Below are 20801 nucleotides of genomic sequence, written 5' to 3' on the forward strand. Positions count from 1 at the left end.
CTCTCAGTCTCACCTTCCTCTCTCAGTCTCACCTTCCTCTCAGTCTCACCTTCCTCTCAGTCTCACCTTCCTCTCAGTCTCACCTTCCTCTCAGTCTCACCTTCCTCTCTCAGTCTCACCTTCCTCTCAGTCTCACCTTCCTCCCAGTCTCACCTTCCTCTCTCTGTCTCACCTTCCTCTCTATCTCACATTCCTCTCAGCCTCACCTTCCTCTCAGTCTCACCTTCCTCTCCCAGTCTCACCTTCCTCTCAGTCTCACCTTCCTCTCTCAGTCTCACCTTCCTCTCATCCTCACCTTCCTCTCAGTCTCACCTTCCTCTCAGTCTCACCTTCCTCTCAGTCTCAACTTCCTCTCAGTCTCACCTTCCTCTCAGTCTCACCTTCCTCTCAGTCTCACCTTCCTCCCAGTCTCACCTTCCTCTAAGTCTCACTTTCCTCTCAGTCTCACCTTCCTCTCAGCCTCACCTTCTTCTCAGTCTCACCTTCCTCTCAGCCTCACCTTCTTCTCAGTCTCACCTTCCTCTCAGCCTCACCTTCCTCTCTGTCTCACCTTCCTCTCTCAGTCTCACCTTCCTCTGTCTCACCTTCCTCTCAGTCTCACCTTCCTCTCTCAGTCTCACCTTCCTCTGTCTCACCTTCCTCTCAGTCTCACCTTCCTCTCAGTCTCACCTTCCTCTCTCAGTCTCGCCTTCTTCTCTCAGTCTTACCTTCCTCTCTCAGTCTCACCTTCCTATCTCAGTCTCACCTTCCTCTCAGTCTCACCTTCCTCTCAGTCTCACCTTCCTCTCAGTCTCACCTTCCTCTGTCTCACCTTCCTCTCAGTCTCAACTTCCTCTCTCAGTCTCACCTTCCTCTCAGTCTCACCTTCCTCTCAGTCTCACCTTCCTCCCAGTCTCACCTTCCTCTCCCAGTCTCACCTTCCTCTCTCAGTCTCACCTTCCTCTCAGTCTCACCTTCCTCTCAGTCTCCTCTGTCTCACCTTCCTCCCAGTCTCACCTTCCTCTCAGTCTCACCTTCCTCTCAGTCTCACCTTCCTCTCAGTCTCACCTTCCTCCTAGTCTCACCTTCCTCTCAGTCTCACCTTCCTCTCAGTCTCACCTTCCTCTCAGTCTCACCTTCCTCTCAGTCTCACCTTCCTCTCAGTCTCACCTTCCTCCCAGTCTCACCTTCCTCTCAGTCTCACCTTCCTCTCAGTCTCACCTTCCTCTCAGTCTCACCTTCCTCTCAGTCTCACCTTCCTCTCAGCCTCACCTTCTTCTCAGTCTCACCTTCCTCTCATCCTCACCTTCCTCTCTGTCTCACCTTCCTCTCAGTCTCACCTTCCTCTGTCTCACCTTCCTCTCTCAGTCTCACCTTCCTCTCAGTCTCACCTTCCTCTGTCTCACCTTCCTCTCAGTCTCACCTTCCTCTGTCTCACCTTCCTCTTAGTCTCACCTTCCTCTCAGTCTCACCTTCCTCTCAGTCTCACCTTCCTCTCAGTCTCACCTTCCTCTCAGCCTCACTTTCTTCTCAGTCTCACCTTCCTCTCATCGTCACCTTCCTCTCTGTCTCACCTTCCTCTCTCAGTCTCACCTTCCTCTGTCTCACCTTCCTCTCAGTCTCACCTTCCTATCTCAGTCTCACCTTCCTCTGTCTCACCTTCCTCTCAGTCTCACCTTCCTCTCAGTCTCACCTTCCTCTCAGTCTCACCTTCCTCTCAGTCTCACCTTCCTCTCAGTCTCACCTTCCTCTCAGTCCCACCTTCCTCCCAGTCTCACCTTCCTCTCAGTCTCACCTTCCTCTCTCAGTCTCACATTCCTCTCAGTCTCACCTTCCTCTCTCAGTCTCACCTTCCTCTCAGTCTCACCTTCCTCTCTCAGTCTCACCTTCCTCTCAGTCTCACCTTCCTCTCTCAGTCTCACCTTCCTCTCAGTCTCACCTTCCTCTCAGTCTCACCTTCCTCTCTCAGCCTCACCTTTCCTCAGTCTCAGTCTCACCTTCCTCTCAGTCTCACCTTCCTCTCAGTCTCACCTTCTTCTCTCAGTCTCACCTTCCTCTCTCAGTCTCACCTTCCTCTCAGTCTCACCTTCCTCTCTCAGTCTCACCTTCCTCTCAGTCTCACCTTCCTCCCAGTCTCACCTTCCTCTCTCTGTCTCACCTTCCTCTCAGTCTCACCTTCCTCTCAGTCTCACCTTCCTCTCAGTCTCACCTTCCTCTCAGTCTTAACTTCCTCTCTCAGTCTCACCTTCCTCTCTCTGTCTCACCTTCCTCTCAGTCTCACCTTCCTCTCAGTCTCACCTTCCTCTCAGTCTCACCTTCCTCTCAGTCTCACCTTCCTCTCAGTCTCAACTTCCTCTCAGTCTCACCTTCCTCTCAGTCTTAACTTCCTCTCTCAGTCTCACCTTCCTCTCTCTGTCTCACCTTCCTCTCAGTCTCACCTTCCTCTCAGTCTTAACTTCCTCTCTCAGTCTCACCTTCCTCTCTCTGTCTCACCTTCCTCCCAGTCTCACCTTCCTCTCTCTGTCTCACCTTCCTCTCAGTCTCACCTTCCTCTCAGTCTCACCTTCCTCTCAGTCTCAACTTCCTCTCAGTCTCACCTTCCTCTCAGTCTTAACTTCCTCTCAGTCTCACCTTCCTCTCAGTCTCACCTTCCTCTCAGTCTCACCTTCTTCTCTCAGTCTCACCTTCCTCTCTCAGTCTCACCTTCCTCTCAGTTTCATCTTCCTCTCTCAGTCTCACCTTCCTCTCAGTCTCACCTTCCTCCCAGTCTCACCTTCCTCTCTCTGTCTCACCTTCCTCTCAGTCTCACCTTCCTCTCAGTCTCACCTTCCTCTCAGTCTCAACTTCCTCTCAGTCTCACCTTCCTCTCAGTCTTAACTTCCTCTCAGTCTCACCTTCCTCTCAGTCTCACCTTCCTCTCTCAGTCTCACCTTCCTCTCAGCCTCACCTTCCTCTCAGTCTCACCTTCCTCTCAGCCTCACCTTCCTCTCAGTCTCACCTTCCTCTCAGTCTCACCTTCCTCTCAGTCTCACCTTCCTCTCAGTCTCACCTTCTTCTCTCAGTCTCACCTTCCTCTCAGTCTCACCTTCCTCTCAGTCTCACCTTCCTCCCAGTCTCACCTTCCTCTCTCTGTCTCACCTTCCTCTCAGTCTCACCTTCTTCTCTCAGTCTCACCTTCCTCTCAGTCTCACCTTCCTCTCAGTCTCACCTTCCTCTCAGTCTTAACTTCCTCTCTCAGTCTCACCTTCCTCTCAGTCTCACCTTCCTCTCTCAGTCTCACCTTCCTCTCAGCCTCACCTTCCTCTCAGCCTCACCTTCCTCTCAGTCTCACCTTCCTCTCAGTCTCACCTTCCTCTCAGTCTCACCTTCTTCTCTCAGTCTCACCTTCCTCTCAGTCTCACCTTCCTCTCAGTCTCACCTTCCTCTCAGCCTCACCTTCCTCTCAGTCTCACCTTCCTCTCAGTCTCACCTTCTTCTCTCAGTCTCACCTTCCTCTCAGTCTCACCTTCCTCTCAGTCTCACCTTCCTCTCAGCCTCACCTTCCTCTCAGTCTCACCTTCCTCTCAGCCTCACCTTCCTCTCAGTCTCACCTTCCTCTCAGTCTCACCTTCCTCTCAGTCTCACCTCCCTCTCAGTCTCACCTTCCTCTCAGTCTCACCTTCTTCTCTCAGTCTCACCTTCCTCTCAGTCTCACCTTCCTCTCAGTCTCACCTTCCTCTCAGTCTCACCTTCTTCTCTCAGTCTCACCTTCCTCTCTCAGTCTCACCTTCCTCTCAGCCTCACCTTCCTCTCAGTCTCACCTTCCTCTCAGTCTCACCTTCCTCTCAGTCTCACCTCCCTCTCAGTCTCACCTTCCTCTCAGTCTCACCTTCTTCTCTCAGTCTCACCTTCCTCTCAGTCTCACCTTCCTCTCAGTCTCACCTTCCTCTCAGTCTCACCTTCTTCTCTCAGTCTCACCTTCCTCTCTCAGTCTCACCTTCCTCTCTGTCTCACCTTCCTCTCAGTCTCACCTTCCTCTCAGTCTCACCTTCCTCTCAGTCTCACCTTCCTCTCAGTCTCACCTTCTTCTCTCAGTCTCACCTTCCTCTCTCAGTCTCACCTTCCTCTCAGTCTCACCTTCTTCTCTCAGTCTCACCTTCCTCTCTCAGTCTCACCTTCCTCTCAGCCTCACCTTCCTCTCAGTCTCACCTTCCTCTCTCAGTCTCACCTTCCTCTCAGTCTCACCTTCCTCTCAGTCTCACCTTCTTCTCTCAGTCTCACCTTCCTCTCTCAGTCTCACCTTCCTCTCAGTCTCACCTTCCTCTCAGTCTCACCTTCCTCTCAGTCTCACCTTCCTCTCTCAGCCTCACCTTCCTCTCAGTCTCACCTTCCTCTCAGTCTCACCTTCCTCTCAGTCTCACCTTCTTCTCTCAGTCTCACCTTCCTCTCTCAGTCTCACCTTCCTCTCAGTCTCACCTTCCTCTCTCAGTGTCACCTTCCTCTCAGTCTCACCTTCCTCTCAGTCTCACCTTCCTCTCAGTCTCACCTTCCTCTCAGTCTCACCTTCCTCTCAGTCTCACCTTCCTCTCTCAGTCTCACCTTCCTCTCAGTCTCACCTTCCTCTCAGTCTCACCTTCCTCTCAGTCTCACCTTCCTCTCTCAGTCTCACCTTCCTCTCAGTCTCACCTTCCTCTCTCAGTCTCACCTTCCTCTCAGTCTCACCTTTCTCTCTCAGTCTCACCTTCCTCTCAGTCTCACCTTCCTCTCTCAGTCTTAACTTCCTCTCAGTCTGCTGTTGTATGTTGATCAGAATGGCATTGCCTTTTTAATACAATTTTGTGCTTCTCTTTCTTTCAGAACCCTTCGCTGCATTCCCTCCTGACATGACTGGTGAGTTGGCCTTGTTATCTTTGACTACTTCCTGTTTCCTGTGCGAACGTTCGTCTACTTCCTGTATGAATATTTGTTGCTTCCTGCTTGTCGCTCCGACCCAGCTTGCAGTTAAGACACTGGTCCATAAACACTAATTTACTTGATTCTATTATGTGATTCAATTCCATTCTAAAGCATAGTCTTAAACTGATGACTATGCTGTTCCAAAACTGCATCTGAATGTTGTTTAGGTATAAGGAAACAGAGGAGAAATTGCTTCCGGGTTTTCAGTTTGTTGGTATTGAACTTGTTCCCGAGGTTATTATATCGGTGGGAATCGGGACGCTACTGTTACCAACATAATGCATCCCAGCATTATGATCAGAGCATGTGTCCCTGTGTGCATGTCTGAAGTCAAGCATCCATCCCATGATGTCCCGTTATGTTGTTGTCTCTACATATAAACAGGTGAACAGAGTCTTAAAGAAACATCACACGCTAATGTTTTGAATTAGCTTTTATATTTTCAGTACTGTGAAATATTTGTTGTTCCATTATATCGGTGTACAAACTCAGAGAAGGTAGTGCCCTCATGTGCATTAGTGTTTTGTATGTACCAGGTGTCTAGGGTATGTACAGCTGTCTCTACTGGAAGGCTAGGGTATGTACAGCTATAGGTACTGGAAGGCCAGGGTATGTACAGCTGTCTCTACAGGAAGGCTAGGGTATGTACAGCTGTCTCTACAGGAAGACTAGGATATGTACAGCTGTCTCAACTGGAAGGCCAGGGTATGTACAGCTAAAGGTACTGGAAGGCTAGGGTATGTACAGCTGTCTCTACTGGAAGACTAGGGTATGTACAGCTGTCTCTACAGGAAGGCTAGGGTATGTACAGCTGTGGGTATTGTACTGTACTCTATTCTACTGCACTGTGATGTACTTTACTGTACTCTATTCTACTGCACTGTACTCTACTGTACTGCACTGTACTCTATTCTACTGCACTGTCCTGTACTGTACAACACTCTACTGTACTCTTCTGTTCTCTACTGTACTGTATTGTACTCAACTGTACTGTACTGTAATCTACTCTACTGTACTCTATCAACTCTACTGTACTCTACTGTACTGTACTGTACTGTACTCTACTCTACTCTACTCTACTCTACTCTACTCTACTCTACTCTACTCTACTGTATTCAATGTACTGTACTGTACTGTACTGTACTCCATGTACTGTACTCTACTGTACTGTACTGTACTGTACTCAATGTACTGTACTGTACTGTACTGTACTGTACTGTACTGTACTGTACTGTACTGTACACTACACTGCTCTACTCTACTGTATTGACATCTACTGTAATCTACTGTACTCTATACTACTCTACTGTACTGTACTCCACTCTACTGTACTCTGCTGAACTCTACTCTACTGAGGTAGAGGAGATTAGAGGAGATGAGATTAGAGTTGAAGAGAGTAGAGGAGAGGAGAGGAGAGGAGAGGAGAGGTGGATATAGGAGAGGAGAGGAGCGTAGAGAAGAGGGGGGTAGAGTAGAGGAGGGTAGAGGAGAATAGAGGAGGGTAGAGGGGAGGAGAGGAGGGTAGAGGAGGGTATAGGAGGGTAGAGGAGAGGAGGGTAGAGAAGAGGAGGGTAGAGGAGAGGAGGGTAGAGGAGAGGAGGGTAGAGGAGATGAGGGTAGAGGAGAGGAGAGGAGGGTAGAGGAGAGGAGAGTGGAGGAGAGGAGGGTAGAGGAGAGGAGAGTAGAGGAGAGGAGGGTAGAGGAGAGGAGGGTAGAGGAGAGTAGAGGAGAGGAGGGTAGAGGAGAGGAGGGTAGAGGAGAGGAGGGTAGAGGAGAGGAGAGACGGGTAGAGGAGAGGCGAGGAGAGGAGGGTAGAGGAGAGGAGGGTAGAGGAGAGGAGGGTAGAGGAGAGTAGAGGAGAGGAGGGTAGAGGAGAGGAGAGGAGTGTAGAGGAGAGGAGGGTAGAGGAGAGGAGAGGAGGATAGAGTAGAGGAGGGTAGAGGAGAGGAGGGTAGAGTAGAGGAGGGTGGAAGAGGGTGGAGGGTAGAGTAGAGTAGAGGAGGGTAGAGGAGAGGAGGGTAGAGGAGAGGAGGGTAGAGTAGAGGAGGGTAGAGGAGAGGAGGGCAGTGGAGAGGAAAGGAGGGTTGTAGAGGAGTGTAGAGAAGAGGAGAGGAGAGGAGAGGAGGGTAGAGGAGAGGAGGGTAGAGGAGAGTAGAGGAGAGGAGATGAGGGTAGAGTAGAGGAGTGTAGAGGAGAGGAGGTTAGAGGAGAGGAGAGCAGTAGAGGAGAGGAGGGTAGAGTAGAGGAGAGGAGGATAGAGTAGAGGAGGGTAGAGGAGAGGAGGGCAGAGGAGAGGAGAGGAGGGTAGAGGAGAGTAGAGTAGAGGAGAGGAGATGAGGGTAGAGTAGAGGAGTGTAGAGGAGAGGAGGTTAGAGGAGAGGAGAGCAGAGTAGAGGAGAGGAGGGTAGAGTAGAGGAGAGGAGGATAGAGTAGAGGAGAGTAGAGGAGGGTAGAGTAGAGGAGGGTAGAGGAGAGGATAGAGTAGAGGAAGGTTGAGGAGAGGAGAATAGAGTAGAGGAGAGGAGGGTAGAGTAGAGGAGGGTAGAGAAGCAGAGAGGAGAGGTGAGGAGAGGTTGGGGAGAGGAGAGGGGACGAGATGAGAGTATACGAGAGGAGAGGAGAGGAAAGGAGATGAGAGGAGAGGAGAGGAGGGGAGGGTTGTAGAGGAGGGTAGAGTAAGATAGAGGAGAGGAGAGGAGGGTAGAGTAAGGTAGAGGAGAGGAGAGGAGAGGAGGGTTGTAGAGGAGGGTAGAGTAAGGAGAGGAGAGGAGAGGAGAGGAGAGGAGAGGAGAGGAGAGGAGAGGAGAGGAGAGGAGAGGAGAGGAGAGGAGAGGAGAGGAGAGGAGAGGAGAAGAGAGGTTGGGGAGAGGGGACGAGATGAGAGTATACAAGAGGAGAGATTAGACAAGAGTAGATGAGAGGAGAGGAGAGGAGAGGAGTGGAGGGTAAGGGGTTGTAGAGGAGGGAGGAGAAGGAGGAGATTTTGCTTGATTTTTTCTCTTGGATGGCTGTAGGTTTAGTCACAAATGGCACACCATTTCTTTGGACCAAAAGGGCTCGGGTCAACAGGGCTCGGGTCAACAGCGGTGCATTCCATTTGGGAAGCAAACTGTGTGCTAGTCTGTAGTGGGAAGATGAATGAGAGATGGGCACTCTTGATCCGTGTATTTGGCTGTCGGGGTGTTGGGGTGGTTTCCTTGGAGATGTTTGGCTTGAGGCAGACGACCATTCATGTAAGAAAACAGAACAGGGAAATCCTGTCTGAAATCACCACTTAGAATTCACTTCCAGATCCATCTCCCTCCTGTTTCCTCCCAGACAGTAGAGCTAACTATCTCCCTCCTGTTTCCTCCCAGACAGTAGAGCTAACTATCTCCCTCCTGTTTCCTCCCAGACAGTAGAGCTAACTATCTCCCTCCTGTTTCCTCCCAGACAGTAGAGCTAACCATCTCCCTCCTGTTTCCTCCCAGACAGTAGAGCTAACCATCTCCCTCCTGTTCTCTCCCAGACAGTAGAGCTAACTATCTCCCTCCTGTTTCCTCCCAGACAGTAGAGCTAACCATCTCCCTCCTGTTCTCTCCCAGACAGTAGAGCTAACTATCTCCCTCCTGTTTCCTCCCAGACAGTAGAGCTAACTATCTCCCTCCTGTTCTGTAATAGACAGTAGAGCTAACTATCTCCCTCCTGTTTCCTCCCAGACAGTAGAGCTAACTATCTCCCTCCTGTTTCCTCCCAGACAGTAGAGCTAACTATCTCCCTCCTGTTTCCTCCCAGACAGTAGAGCTAACTATCTCCCTCCTGTTTCCTCCCAGACAGTAGAGCTAACTATCTCCCTCCTGTTTCCTCCCAGACAGTAGAGCTAACTATCTCCCTCCTGTTTCCTCCCAGACAGTAGAGCTAACTATCTCCCTCCTGTTCTCTCCCAGACAGTAGAGCTAACTATCTCCCTCCTGTTTCCTCCCAGACAGTAGAGCTAACTATCTCCCTCCTGTTTCCTCCCAGACAGTAGAGCTAACTATCTCCCTCCTGTTTCCTCCCAGACAGTAGAACTAACTATCTCCCTCCTGTTCTGTAATAGACAGTAGAGCTAACTATCTCCCTCCTGTTCTGTAATAGACAGTAGAGCTAACTATCTCCCTCCTGTTCTGTAATAGACAGTAGAGCTAACTATCTCCCTCCTGTTCTCTCCCAGACAGTAGAGCTAACTATCTCCCTCCTGTTCTCTCCCAGACAGTAGAGCTAACTATCTCCCTCCTGTTTCCTCCCAGACAGTAGAGCTAACTATCTCCCTCCTGTTTCCTCCCAGACAGTAGAGCTAACTATCTCCCTCCTGTTTCCTCCCAGACAGTAGAGCTAACTATCTCCCTCCTGTTCTCTCCCAGACAGTAGAGCTAACTATCTCCCTCCTGTTTCCTCCCAGACAGTAGAGCTAACTATCTCCCTCCTGTTCTCTCCCAGACAGTAGAGCTAACTATCTCCCTCCTGTTCTCTCCCAGACAGTAGAGCTAACTATCTCCCTCCTGTTTCCTCCCAGACAGTAGAGCTAACTATCTCCCTCCTGTTCTCTCCCAGACAGTAGAGCTAACTATCTCCCTCCTGTTTCCTCCCAGACAGTAGAGCTAACTATCTCCCTCCTGTTCTGTAATAGACAGTAGAGCTAACTATCTCCCTCCTGTTCTCTCCCAGACAGTAGAGCTAACTATCTCCCTCCTGTTTCCTCCCAGACAGTAGAGCTAACTATCTCCCTCCTGTTTCCTCCCAGACAGTAGAGCTAACTATCTCCCTCCTGTTTCCTCCCAGACAGTAGAGCTAACTATCTCCCTCCTGTTTCCTCCCAGACAGTAGAGCTAACTATCTCCCTCCTGTTCTCTCCCAGACAGTAGAGCTAACTATCTCCCTCCTGTTTCCTCCCAGACAGTAGAGCTAACTATCTCCCTCCTGTTCTGTAATAGACAGTAGAGCTAACTATCTCCCTCCTGTTCTCTCCCAGACAGTAGAGCTAACTATCTCCCTCCTGTTCTGTAATAGACAGTAGAGCTAACTATCTCCCTCCTGTTCTGTAATAGACAGTAGAGCTAACTATCTCCCTCCTGTTTCCTCCCAGACAGTAGAGCTAACTATCTCCCTCCTGTTCTCTCCCAGACAGTAGAGCTAACTATCTCCCTCCTGTTTCCTCCCAGACAGTAGAGCTAACTATCTCCCTCCTGTTCTGTAATAGACAGTAGAGCTAACTATCTCCCTCCTGTTTCCTCCCAGACAGTAGAGCTAACTATCTCCCTCCTGTTTCCTCCCAGACAGTAGAGCTAACTATCTCCCTCCTGTTTCCTCCCAGACAGTAGAGCTAACTATCTCCCTCCTGTTCTCTCCCAGACAGTAGAGCTAACTATCTCCCTCCTGTTTCCTCCCAGACAGTAGAGCTAACTATCTCCCTCCTGTTCTGTAATAGACAGTAGAGCTAACTATCTCCCTCCTGTTCTGTAATAGACAGTAGAGCTATCTATCTCCCTCCTGTTCTGTAATAGACAGTAGAGCTAACTATCTCCCTCCTGTTCTGTAATAGACAGTAGAGCTAACTATCTCCCTCCTGTTCTGTAATAGACAGTAGAGCTAACTATTCAATTCAATTCAATTCAAGGGGCTTTATTGGCATGGGAAACATGTGTTAACATTGCCAAAGCAAGTAAGGTATATAATATATAAAGTGAAATAAACAATAAAAAATAACAGTAGACATCACACATACAGAAGTTTCAAAACAATAAAGACATTACAAATGTCATATTATATATATATATATATATACAGTGTTTTTACAATGTGCAAATGGTAAAGGACACAAGATAAAATAAATAAGCATAGATATGTGTTGTAACTATCTCCCTCCTGTTCTGTAATAGATAGTAGAGCTAACTATCTCCCTCCTGTTCTGTAATAGACAATAGAGCTAACTATCTCCCTCCTGTTCTGTAATAGACAGTAGAGCTAACTATCTCCCTCCTGTTCTGTAATAGACAGTAGAGCTAACTATCTCCCTCCTGTTCTGTAATAGACAATAGAGCTAACTATCTCCCTCCTGTTCTGTAATAGACAGTAGAGCTATCTATCTCCCTCCTGTTCTGTAATAGACAGTAGAGCTAACTATCTCCCTCCTGTTCTCTCCCAGACAGTAGAGCTAACTATCTCCCTCCTGTTCTGTAATAGATAGTAGAGCTAACTGTCTCCCTCCTGTTCTGTAATAGACAGTAGAGCTAACTATCTCCCTCCTGTTCTGTAATAGACAGTAGAGCTAACTATCTCCCTCCTGTTCTGTAATAGACAGTAGAGCTAACTATCTCCCTCCTGTTCTGTAATAGACAGTAGAGCTAACTATCTCCCTCCTGTTCTGTAATAGACAGTAGAGCTAACTATCTCCCTCCTGTTCTGTAATAGATAGTAGAGCTAACTATCTCCCTCCTGTTCTGTAATAGACAGTAGAGCTAACTATCTCCCTCCTGTTCTGTAATAGACAGTAGAGCTAACTATCTCCCTCCTGTTCTGTAATAGACAGTAGAGCTAACTATCTCCCTCCTGTTCTGTAATAGACAGTAGAGCTAACTATCTCCCTCCTGTTCTGTAATAGATAGTAGAGCTAACTATCTCCCTCCTGTTCTGTAATAGATAGTAGAGCTAACTATCTCCCTCCTGTTCTGTAATAGACAGTAGAGCTAACTATCTCCCTCCTGTTCTGTAATAGATAGTAGAGCTAACTATCTCCCTCCTGTTCTGTAATAGATAGTAGAGCTAACTATCTCCCTCCTGTTCTCTCCCAGACAGTAGAGCTAACTATCTCCCTCCTGTTCTGTAATAGATAGTAGAGCTAACTATCTCCCTCCTGTTCTGTAATAGATAGTAGAGCTAACTATCTCCCTCCTGTTCTGTATTAGACAGTAGAGCTAACTATCTCCCTCCTGTTCTGTAATAGATAGTAGAGCTAACTATCTCCCTCCTGTTCTGTAATAGACAATAGAGCTAACTATCTCCCTCCTGTTCTGTAATAGACAGTAGAGCTAACTGTCTCCCTCCTGTTCTCTCCCAGACAGTAGAGCTAACTATCTCCCTCCTGTTCTGTAATAGACAGTAGAGCTAACTATCTCCCTCCTGTTTCCTCCCAGACAGTAGAGCTAACTATCTCCCTCCTGTTCTGTAATAGACAGTAGAGCTAACTATCTCCCTCCTGTTTCCTCCCAGACAGTAGAGCTAACTATCTCCCTCCTGTTCTGTAATAGACAGTAGAGCTAACTATCTCCCTCCTGTTCTCTCCCAGACAGTAGAGCTAACTATCTCCCTCCTGTTCTGTAATAGACAGTAGAGCTAACTATCTCCCTCCTGTTCTGTAATAGACAATAGAGCTAACTGTCTCCCTCCTGTTCTCTCCCAGACAGTAGAGCTAACTATCTCCCTCCTGTTCTGTAATAGACAGTAGAGCTAACTATCTCCCTCCTGTTTCCTCCCAGACAGTAGAGCTAACTATCTCCCTCCTGTTCTGTAATAGACAGTAGAGCTAACTATCTCCCTCCTGTTCTCTCCCAGACAGTAGAGCTAACTATCTCCCTCCTGTTCTGTAATAGACAGTAGAGCTAACTATCTCCCTCCTGTTCTGTAATAGACAATAGAGCTAACTGTCTCCCTCCTGTTCTCTCCCAGACAGTAGAGCTAACTATCTCCCTCCTGTTCTGTAATAGACAGTAGAGCTAACTATCTCCCTCCTGTTCTGTAATAGACAGTAGAGCTAACTATCTCCCTCCTGTTCTCTCCCAGACAGTAGAGCTAACTATCTCCCTCCTGTTCTGTAATAGACAGTAGAGCTAACTATCTCCCTCCTGTTCTGTAATAGACAGTAGAGCTAACTATCTCCCTCCTGTTCTGTAATAGATAGTAGAGCTATCTATCTCCCTCCTGTTCTGTAATAGACAGTAGAGCTAACTATCTCCCTCCTGTTCTGTAATAGATAGTAGAGCTATCTATCTCCCTCCTGTTCTGTAATAGATAGTAGAGCTATCTATCTCCCTCCTGTTCTCTCCCAAACAGTAGAGCTAACTATCTCCCTCCTGTTCTGTAATAGACAGTAGAGCTAACTATCTCCCTCCTGTTCTCTCCCAGACAGTAGAGCTAACTAACTATCTCCCTCCTGTTCTGTAATAGATAGTAGAGCTAACTATCTCCCTCCTGTTCTGTATTAGACAGTAGAGCTAACTATCTCCCTCCTGTTCTGTAATAGACAGTAGAGCTAACTATCTCCCTCCTGTTCTGTAATAGACAGTAGAGCTAACTATCTCCCTCCTGTTCTGTAATAGATAGTAGAGCTAACTAACTATCTCCCTCCTGTTCTGTAATAGATAGTAGAGCTAACTATCTCCCTCCTGTTCTCTCCCAGACAGTAGAGCTAACTAACTATCTCCCTCCTGTTCTGTAATAGATAGTAGAGCTAACTAACTATCTCCCTCCTGTTCTGTAATAGACAGTAGAGCTATCTATCTCCCTCCTGTTCGGTAATAGACAGTAGAGCTAACTATCTCCCTCCTGTTCTGTAATAGACAGTAGAGCTATCTATCTCCCTCCTGTTCTGTAATAGACAGTAGAGCTAACTATCTCCCTCCTGTTCTGTAATAGACAGTAGAGCTAACTATCTCCCTCCTGTTCTGTAATAGACAGTAGAGCTAACTATCTCCCTCCTGTTCTGTAATAGACAGTAGAGCTAACTATCTCCCTCCTGTTCTGTAATAGACAGTAGAGCTAACTATCTCCCTCCTGTTTCCTCCCAGACAGTAGAGCTAACTATCTCCCTCCTGTTCTGTAATAGACAGTAGAGCTAACTATCTCCCTCCTGTTCTGTAATAGACAGTAGAGCTAACTATCTCCCTCCTGTTCTCTCCCAGACAGTAGAGCTAACTATCTCCCTCCTGTTCTGTAATAGACAGTAGAGCTATCTATCTCCCTCCTGTTCTGTAATAGACAGTAGAGCTATCTATCTCCCTCCTGTTCTCTCCCAGACAGTAGAGCTAACTATCTCCCTCCTGTTCTGTAATAGACAGTAGAGCTAACTATCTCCCTCCTGTTCTGTAATAGACAATAGAGCTAACTATCTCCCTCCTGTTCTGTAATAGACAGTAGACCTAACTATCTCCCTCCTATCTTTCTAGTCTTTCAATTAGGCAGACAGCTGAGTTGAGGTCAAATATGGTGAAACATATAATATATGAAAACTGTCTCTCTAAAGGGGCACAATCTTAGATTCAAACAGTGCACTCTCAGACTAGAGCTTTCAAATCAAAGCTATGATCGAAGGTAACACCTGAAATACCTCTAATCAAAGCTATGATCTGTGATTACACCTGAAGAGGTTGTTTTATCGTTGTCGCCAGATTTTCTCTTGTTTAAATTCCGTCCAGTGTATTCAGTATTTGGCAGGTTAAACAATTATATTGAAATGACCAAACAAGCCTTTATTGCAGGCTATATAATGGATTACCAATTCATCAGGCTATATAGTGGATTACCTATTCATCAGGCTATATAATGTATTAACTATTCATCAGGCTATATAATGGATTACCTATTCATCAGGCTATATAATGGATTACCTATTCATCAGGCTATATAGTGGATTACCTATTCATCAGGCTATATAATGGATTACCTATTCATCAGGCTATATAATGGATTACCTATTCATCAGGCTATATAATGGATTACCTATTCATCAGGCTATATAATGGATTACCTATTCATCAGGCTATATAATGGATTACCTATTCATCATGCTATATAATGGATTACCTATTCATCAGGCTATATAATGGATTACCTATTCATCAGGCTATATAATGGATTACCTATTCATCAGGCTATATAGTGGATTAACTATTCATCAGGCTATATAATGGATTACCTATTCATCAGGCTATATAATGGATTACCTATTCATCAGGCTATATAATGGATTACCTATTCATCATGCTATATAATGGATTACCTATTCATCATCCTATATAATGGATTACCTATTCATCAGGCTATATAATGGATTACCTATTCATCAGGCTATATAATGGATTACCTATTCATCAGGCTATATAATGGATTACCTATTCATCAGGCTATATAATGGATTACCTATTCATCAGGCTATATAATTGATGAACTATTCATCAGGTTATGTCATAGTCCCAATCTGCCGTATAAAACCTGCTTGCTGCTCTCCACAAAGAACGATCGATAATCTCCAAAAGTATAGCTGCATAAACCTGGCTTTGCAATGCATTTTATCAAACAAGGTCCAACCTCAGCAATGGCAGAAGCATGAGCCTCTGCTTGTCTATGTTCAGTACATGTCTGTTTTGTTTGCAAAAAAAAACATATTTTTTTAAAATACAGAAATAAATCTATATATTGTTCCTTATTAAAAGACAGAAGGGTCTGCACTTTGCTGCATGCCTGCCTTGCCTTCATCTCTGCCTCCCAAGCCAACTCTCTGTGTGTCTCTGCTCTACCACCAGGGGGAGCTCTTCCTGGTGCCAGTGAGCCCACAGTAGACACAGAGGTGTCAGTGCAGCCCATCCCCCCCTTCTGGTATTATGTAATGGCCGGCGTTGGGGCTCTGTTGCTCCTGGCATCATTCACGCTGGTCGTGGTTCTCTGTTGTCACCGCTATCAACTAGCAGCCAAGAAGAACAGCCAGCACTCAGTGTCCTACCAGAGTGCCCACTACCACAGCTCTCACTACGGCCCTGGGCCTAACCACAACCACTACCCCGGGCCTGGGGGGGTTATGTCGACCCACTACCCCAACAGAGGTCCTCTGTCTGGGTTGGGGCTGGCAGGACCCTCCACACCTCCAATGGAGTCCATGCTGTCTATCAGGCTGGAGAAGGAGGATGAGCATCGCGGCTCCCAGTGCTGACTATGTTTGACACAGAGACAGACAGACAGAGAGACAGTACTATGACTGGGCGGGGCTGAACCAGAACCTGAACCGGAACACCTGCCCTCAGATATCTATAGACGCCCTCAGATGATGTCATGAAGGAACCATCTGGTCCGACTGGCCCTCTGTTTGGGACTCTGCTGTCTCTGAAGGAACATTTTAATAAAAAAACAACAACATTAAGAGCAACAACAAAAAAAAAGTGCAGAATAGGCATCGAAGTTCCTTCTGTCGCTGATACTGTCGGTTCCTCTTCCTCTGCTGCTGCGTTTTGGCTTTAAGACGAGGAGGGTTTGCTGTGATGATGTGCTTCCTGTTTCATTGAGCTTGTTTACGTCCAAAACGTCCAGACAGAACCCTTAGCGGCGGGCCCCGACTCCCACAAAGGGTTTCTGGGAAAGATGGGATTCGGAATATGAGTCTACGTCTCAATTGGCACCCTATTCCCTACATAGTGCACCATGGGCCCTGGTCTAAACGCGTGTGCTGTATAGGGGTAGGCTGCCATTTGGGATGGCCCTTAGTCTTTCAGTGGGGAGTTAAACCTTTGATTGAACAGTCCAGAGGAGAGGACACTCTTATAGCGGTGCCAAGATGCTGTAGGGAGGAGAGACGGAAACCGAGACAGAGATAGAGTGGGTGAGAGGAGAGGAGAAAGAGAGAGAGAGAGAGCAGAGGGGAGTGGAGCCTGGATAGTCAGAGGGAGTTGTTTCCACACCTCTGACATTTACAACAGGAGAGGTGCTCTGTTCACATATACACAGAGAGAGAGAGAGACAGAGAGAGAGAGAGAGAGAGAGACGAGAGAGAGAGAGAGAGAGAGAGAGAGAGAGAGACAGAGAGAGACAGAGAGAGAGAGAGAGAGAGAGAGAGAGAGAGAGAGACAGAGACAGAGAGAGACAGAGAGAGACAGAGAGAGAGACAGAGAGAGAGAGAGAGAGAGAGAGAGAGAGAGAGACAGAGAGAGAGAGAGAGAGACCGAGACAGAGAGAGACAGAGAGAGAGAGAGAGAGAGAGAGAGAGAGAGAGAGAGAGAGAGAGAGAGAGAGAGAGAGACAGAGAGAGAGAGAGAGAGAGAGAGAGAGAGAGACAGAGAGAGACAGAGAGAGAGACAGAGAGAGAGACAGAGACCTCCCTCCCGACTGTGGAGAGAACTCTGTTCCATGTTTCAGTTTGCTTGGATGACTTACTTTGTCTGAGACGGAGAGAGAGAGAGAGAGAGAGAGAGACTTACTTGTGTCTGTTTAGAGATATTATAAACTAATGTTTTATTTCCTTTATGAAGGACTGAAGCGATGGAGACAATCCTGAACTAACTGCATTGGCGCACCTATCAATGGGAGACAATATTTGTTTTCTTACTATATGCAACAGTCTTCTGAAGCTACCTTAGACAGCCTATACCCTCTGAAACAACCTATACCCTGTGAGACAGACTATACCCTGTGAGACAACGTATACCCTGTGAGAGAGACAACTTAAAAGAGACAACTTATAGAGACAACCTATACCCTTTGAGACAGTCAGACCCTCTGAGAGACAGTCAGACCCTCTGAGACAACCTATACCCTTTGAGACAGTCAGACCCTCTGAGACAACCTATACCCTTTGAGACAGTCAGACCCTCTGAGACAACCTATACCCTCTGAGACAAACTATACACTCTGACAACCTATACCCTCTGAGACAGTATGACATATCTCTATTTTGTTTGACCTCCCTCCCGACTGTGGAGAGAACTCTGTTCCATGTTTCAGTTTGCTTGGATGTTGGACTTACTTGTGTCTGTTTAGAGATATTATAAACTAATGTTTTATTTCCTTTATGAAGGACTACCCTCTGAGACAGACTATACCCTCTGGAGACAATCCTGAACTAACTGCATTGAGACAACCTATACCCTCTGAGACACCTATCAATGGGAGACAATATTTGTGAGACATTTCTGTGAGACAACTTACTATATGCAACAGTCTTCTGAAGCTACCTTAGACAACCTATACCCTCTGAGACAACCTATACCCTCTGAGACAGACTAACAGACAGACTATACCCTGTGAGACAGACCTATACCCTGTGAGACAACTTAAAACCCTGTGAGACAACTTATACCCTCTGAGACAACCCTCTGAGACAACCTATACCCTGTGAGACAGACTATACCCTCTGAGACAACCCTCTGAGACAACCTATACCCTCTGAGACAGATTAACCCTCTGTGACAACCTATACCCTCTGAGACAGACTGAGACTATACCCTCTGAGACAACCTATACCCTCTGAAACAACCTATACCCTCTGAGACAACCTATACCCTCTGAGACAGTCAGACCCTCCATCCCTCCATCCTCTTTACATTGGCCTTAAATCTGGTAGGGTACAGGGTTCATCAGAGTAACAAATGAACCTATTTTACTATGACATGGTCCTCACACTACTCTTTAACATTACTGTTTTACATTTGTTCATTTGTTTTTATCATTTGATGTGTTGTTCTCAGCAGACAAAGCTGGTCAAATGAGGTCCTTTCCACCAGCTTGGCCCACTGTGTTGATATTTTACTAATTGAAAACATACAGTACCCGTCAGGAGTTTGGACACACCTAATCATTCAAGAGTTTTTCTTTATTTTTTTTTACTATTTTCTACATTGTAGAATAATAGTGAATACATTAAAACTATGAAATAACACATATGGAAGTAACCAAATCATCGAAATATAAATAATTTTATATTTGAGAAATGAGCCACCCTTTGCATTGATGACAGCTTTTCACACTCTTGGCATTCTCTCAACCAGCTTCATGAGGTAGTCACCTGGAATGCATTTCAATTAACAGGTGTGTCTTGTTAAAAGTTAATTTGTGGAATGTCCTTCTTTTTTAATGCATTTCAGCCAATCAGTTGTGTTGTGACAATAAATGGGTGGTATACAGAACATTTCAAGAACTTTGAAAGTTTCTTCAAGGGCAGTTGCAAAAACCATCAAGCGCTATGATGAAACTGGCTCTCATGAGGACCGCCACAGGAAAGGAAGACCCAGAGTTACCTCTGCTGCAGAGGATAAGTTTGGTAGAGTTACCTGTCTCTCATGAGGACCGCCACAGGAAAGGAAGACCCAGAGTTACCTGTCTCTCATGAGGACCGCCACAGGAAAGGAAGACCCAGAGTTACCTCTGCTGCAGAGGATAAGTTCTGTCTCTCATGAGGACCGCCACAGGAAAGGAAGACCCAGAGTTACCTCTGCTGCAGAGGATAAGTTCGGTAGTTAGTTACCTGTCTCTCAGAGGATGAGGACCACCACAGGAAAGGAAGACCCAGAGTTACCTCTGCTGCAGAGGATAAGTTCAGTAGAGTTAACTGCACCTCAGATTGCAGCCCAAATAAATGCTTCACAGAGTTCAAGTAACAGACACATCTCAACATCAACTATTCAGAGGAGACTGCGTGAATCAGGCCTTCATTGTCGAATTGCTGCAAAACAAAACACTAGTAAAGGACACCAATAATAAGAAGAGACTTGCTTGGGCCAAGAAACACAAGCAATGGACATCAGACCGGTGGAAATCTGTCCTTTGGAATGATGAGTCCAAATCAGAGATTTTTTTTCTCCAACAGAAATCAGGGTCAAACAGGGAGAGATTGGGTTTGTTTGGCTTAAATCTGATTCTCTCCAAAAATCTTCTGTATACAAGAATGTAGAAAGAGATAGAAAGAGAGAAGGAGAGATCAAAGATAACCTTTTTTCTAAGAAATGATAGATGGATGTTATTTCTCTGGAAGGAGGAAAAGGATTATGTTTCAAACACAGACACATGAAAGCTCTGGGCAGATGAACGGACTGGCGGGGAGGGAGAGAGAGAGAGACCGTCTGACCCAGCTCTGGGCAGATGAACGGACTGGCAGGGTCGGAGAGAGACCGTCTGACCCAGCTCTGGGCAGACAGACGGACTGGCAGGGTGGGAGAGGGACCGTCTGACCCAGCTCTGGGCAGACAGACGGACTGGCGGGGAGGGAGAGAGAGAGAGACCGTCTGACCCAGCTCTGGGCAGAGACGGAGACTGACCCAGCTCTGGGCAGACAGGGACTGGCAGGGTCGGAGAGAGACCATCTGACCCAGCTCTGGGCAGATGAACGGACTGGCGGGGAGGGAGAGAGAGAGAGACCGTCTGACCCAGCTCTGGGCAGATGAACGGACTGGCAGGGTGGGAGAGAGAGAGAGACCGTCTGACCCAGCTCTGGGCAGATGAACGGACTGGCGGGGAGGGAGAGAGAGAGAGACCATCTGACCCAGCTCTGGGCAGATGAACGGACTGGCGGGGAGGGAGAGAGAGAGAGACCGTCTGACCCAGCTCTGGGCAGATGAACGGACTGGCAGGGTGGGGAGAGAGACCGTCTGACCCAGCTCTGGGCAGATGACGGACTGGCGGGGAGGGAGAGAGAGAGAGACCATCTGACCCAGCTCTGGGCAGATGAACGGAGCGGGGAGGGAGAGAGAGAGACCATCTGACCCAGCTCTGGGCAGATGAACGGACTGGCGGGGAGGGAGAGACAGAGAGACCATCTGACCCAGCTCTGGGCAGATGAGACGGACTGGCAGGGAGGGAGAGAGAGAGAGACCGTCTGACCCAGCTCTGGGCAGATGAACGGACTGGCGGGGAGGAGAGAGAGAGAGACCGTCTGACCCAGCTCTGGGCAGATGAACGGACTGGCAGGGTGGGAGAGAGACCGTCTGACCCAGCTCTGGGCAGATGAACGGACTGGCGGGGAGGGAGAGAGAAAGACCGTCTGACCCAGCTCTGGGCAGACAGACGGACTGGCAGGGTGGGAGAGGGACCGTCTGACCCAGCTCTAGGCAGACAGACGGACTGGCACGGGGGAGAGAGACCATCTGACCCAGCCCAGCAGACCTGGCAGGGTGGAG

The 20801-nt window shown here is 47.5% G+C and overlaps 1 protein-coding gene across 1 annotated transcript in view; it reads left to right on the forward strand.

Annotated features, from left to right (window-relative positions):
- Window positions 1-20801, forward strand: part of nrp2b (neuropilin 2b) — a 222397-nt gene that overhangs the window by 183549 nt on the left and 18047 nt on the right. Inside the window, 1 exon segment of the mRNA XM_064976976.1 lies at window positions 4816-4848. Coding sequence (XP_064833048.1) covers window positions 4816-4848 — 33 coding nt within the window.

Source organism: Oncorhynchus masou, chromosome 10 (genome assembly GCF_036934945.1).
Source record: "Oncorhynchus masou masou isolate Uvic2021 chromosome 10, UVic_Omas_1.1, whole genome shotgun sequence".
NCBI classification, from domain to species: Eukaryota; Metazoa; Chordata; class Actinopteri; order Salmoniformes; family Salmonidae; genus Oncorhynchus; species Oncorhynchus masou.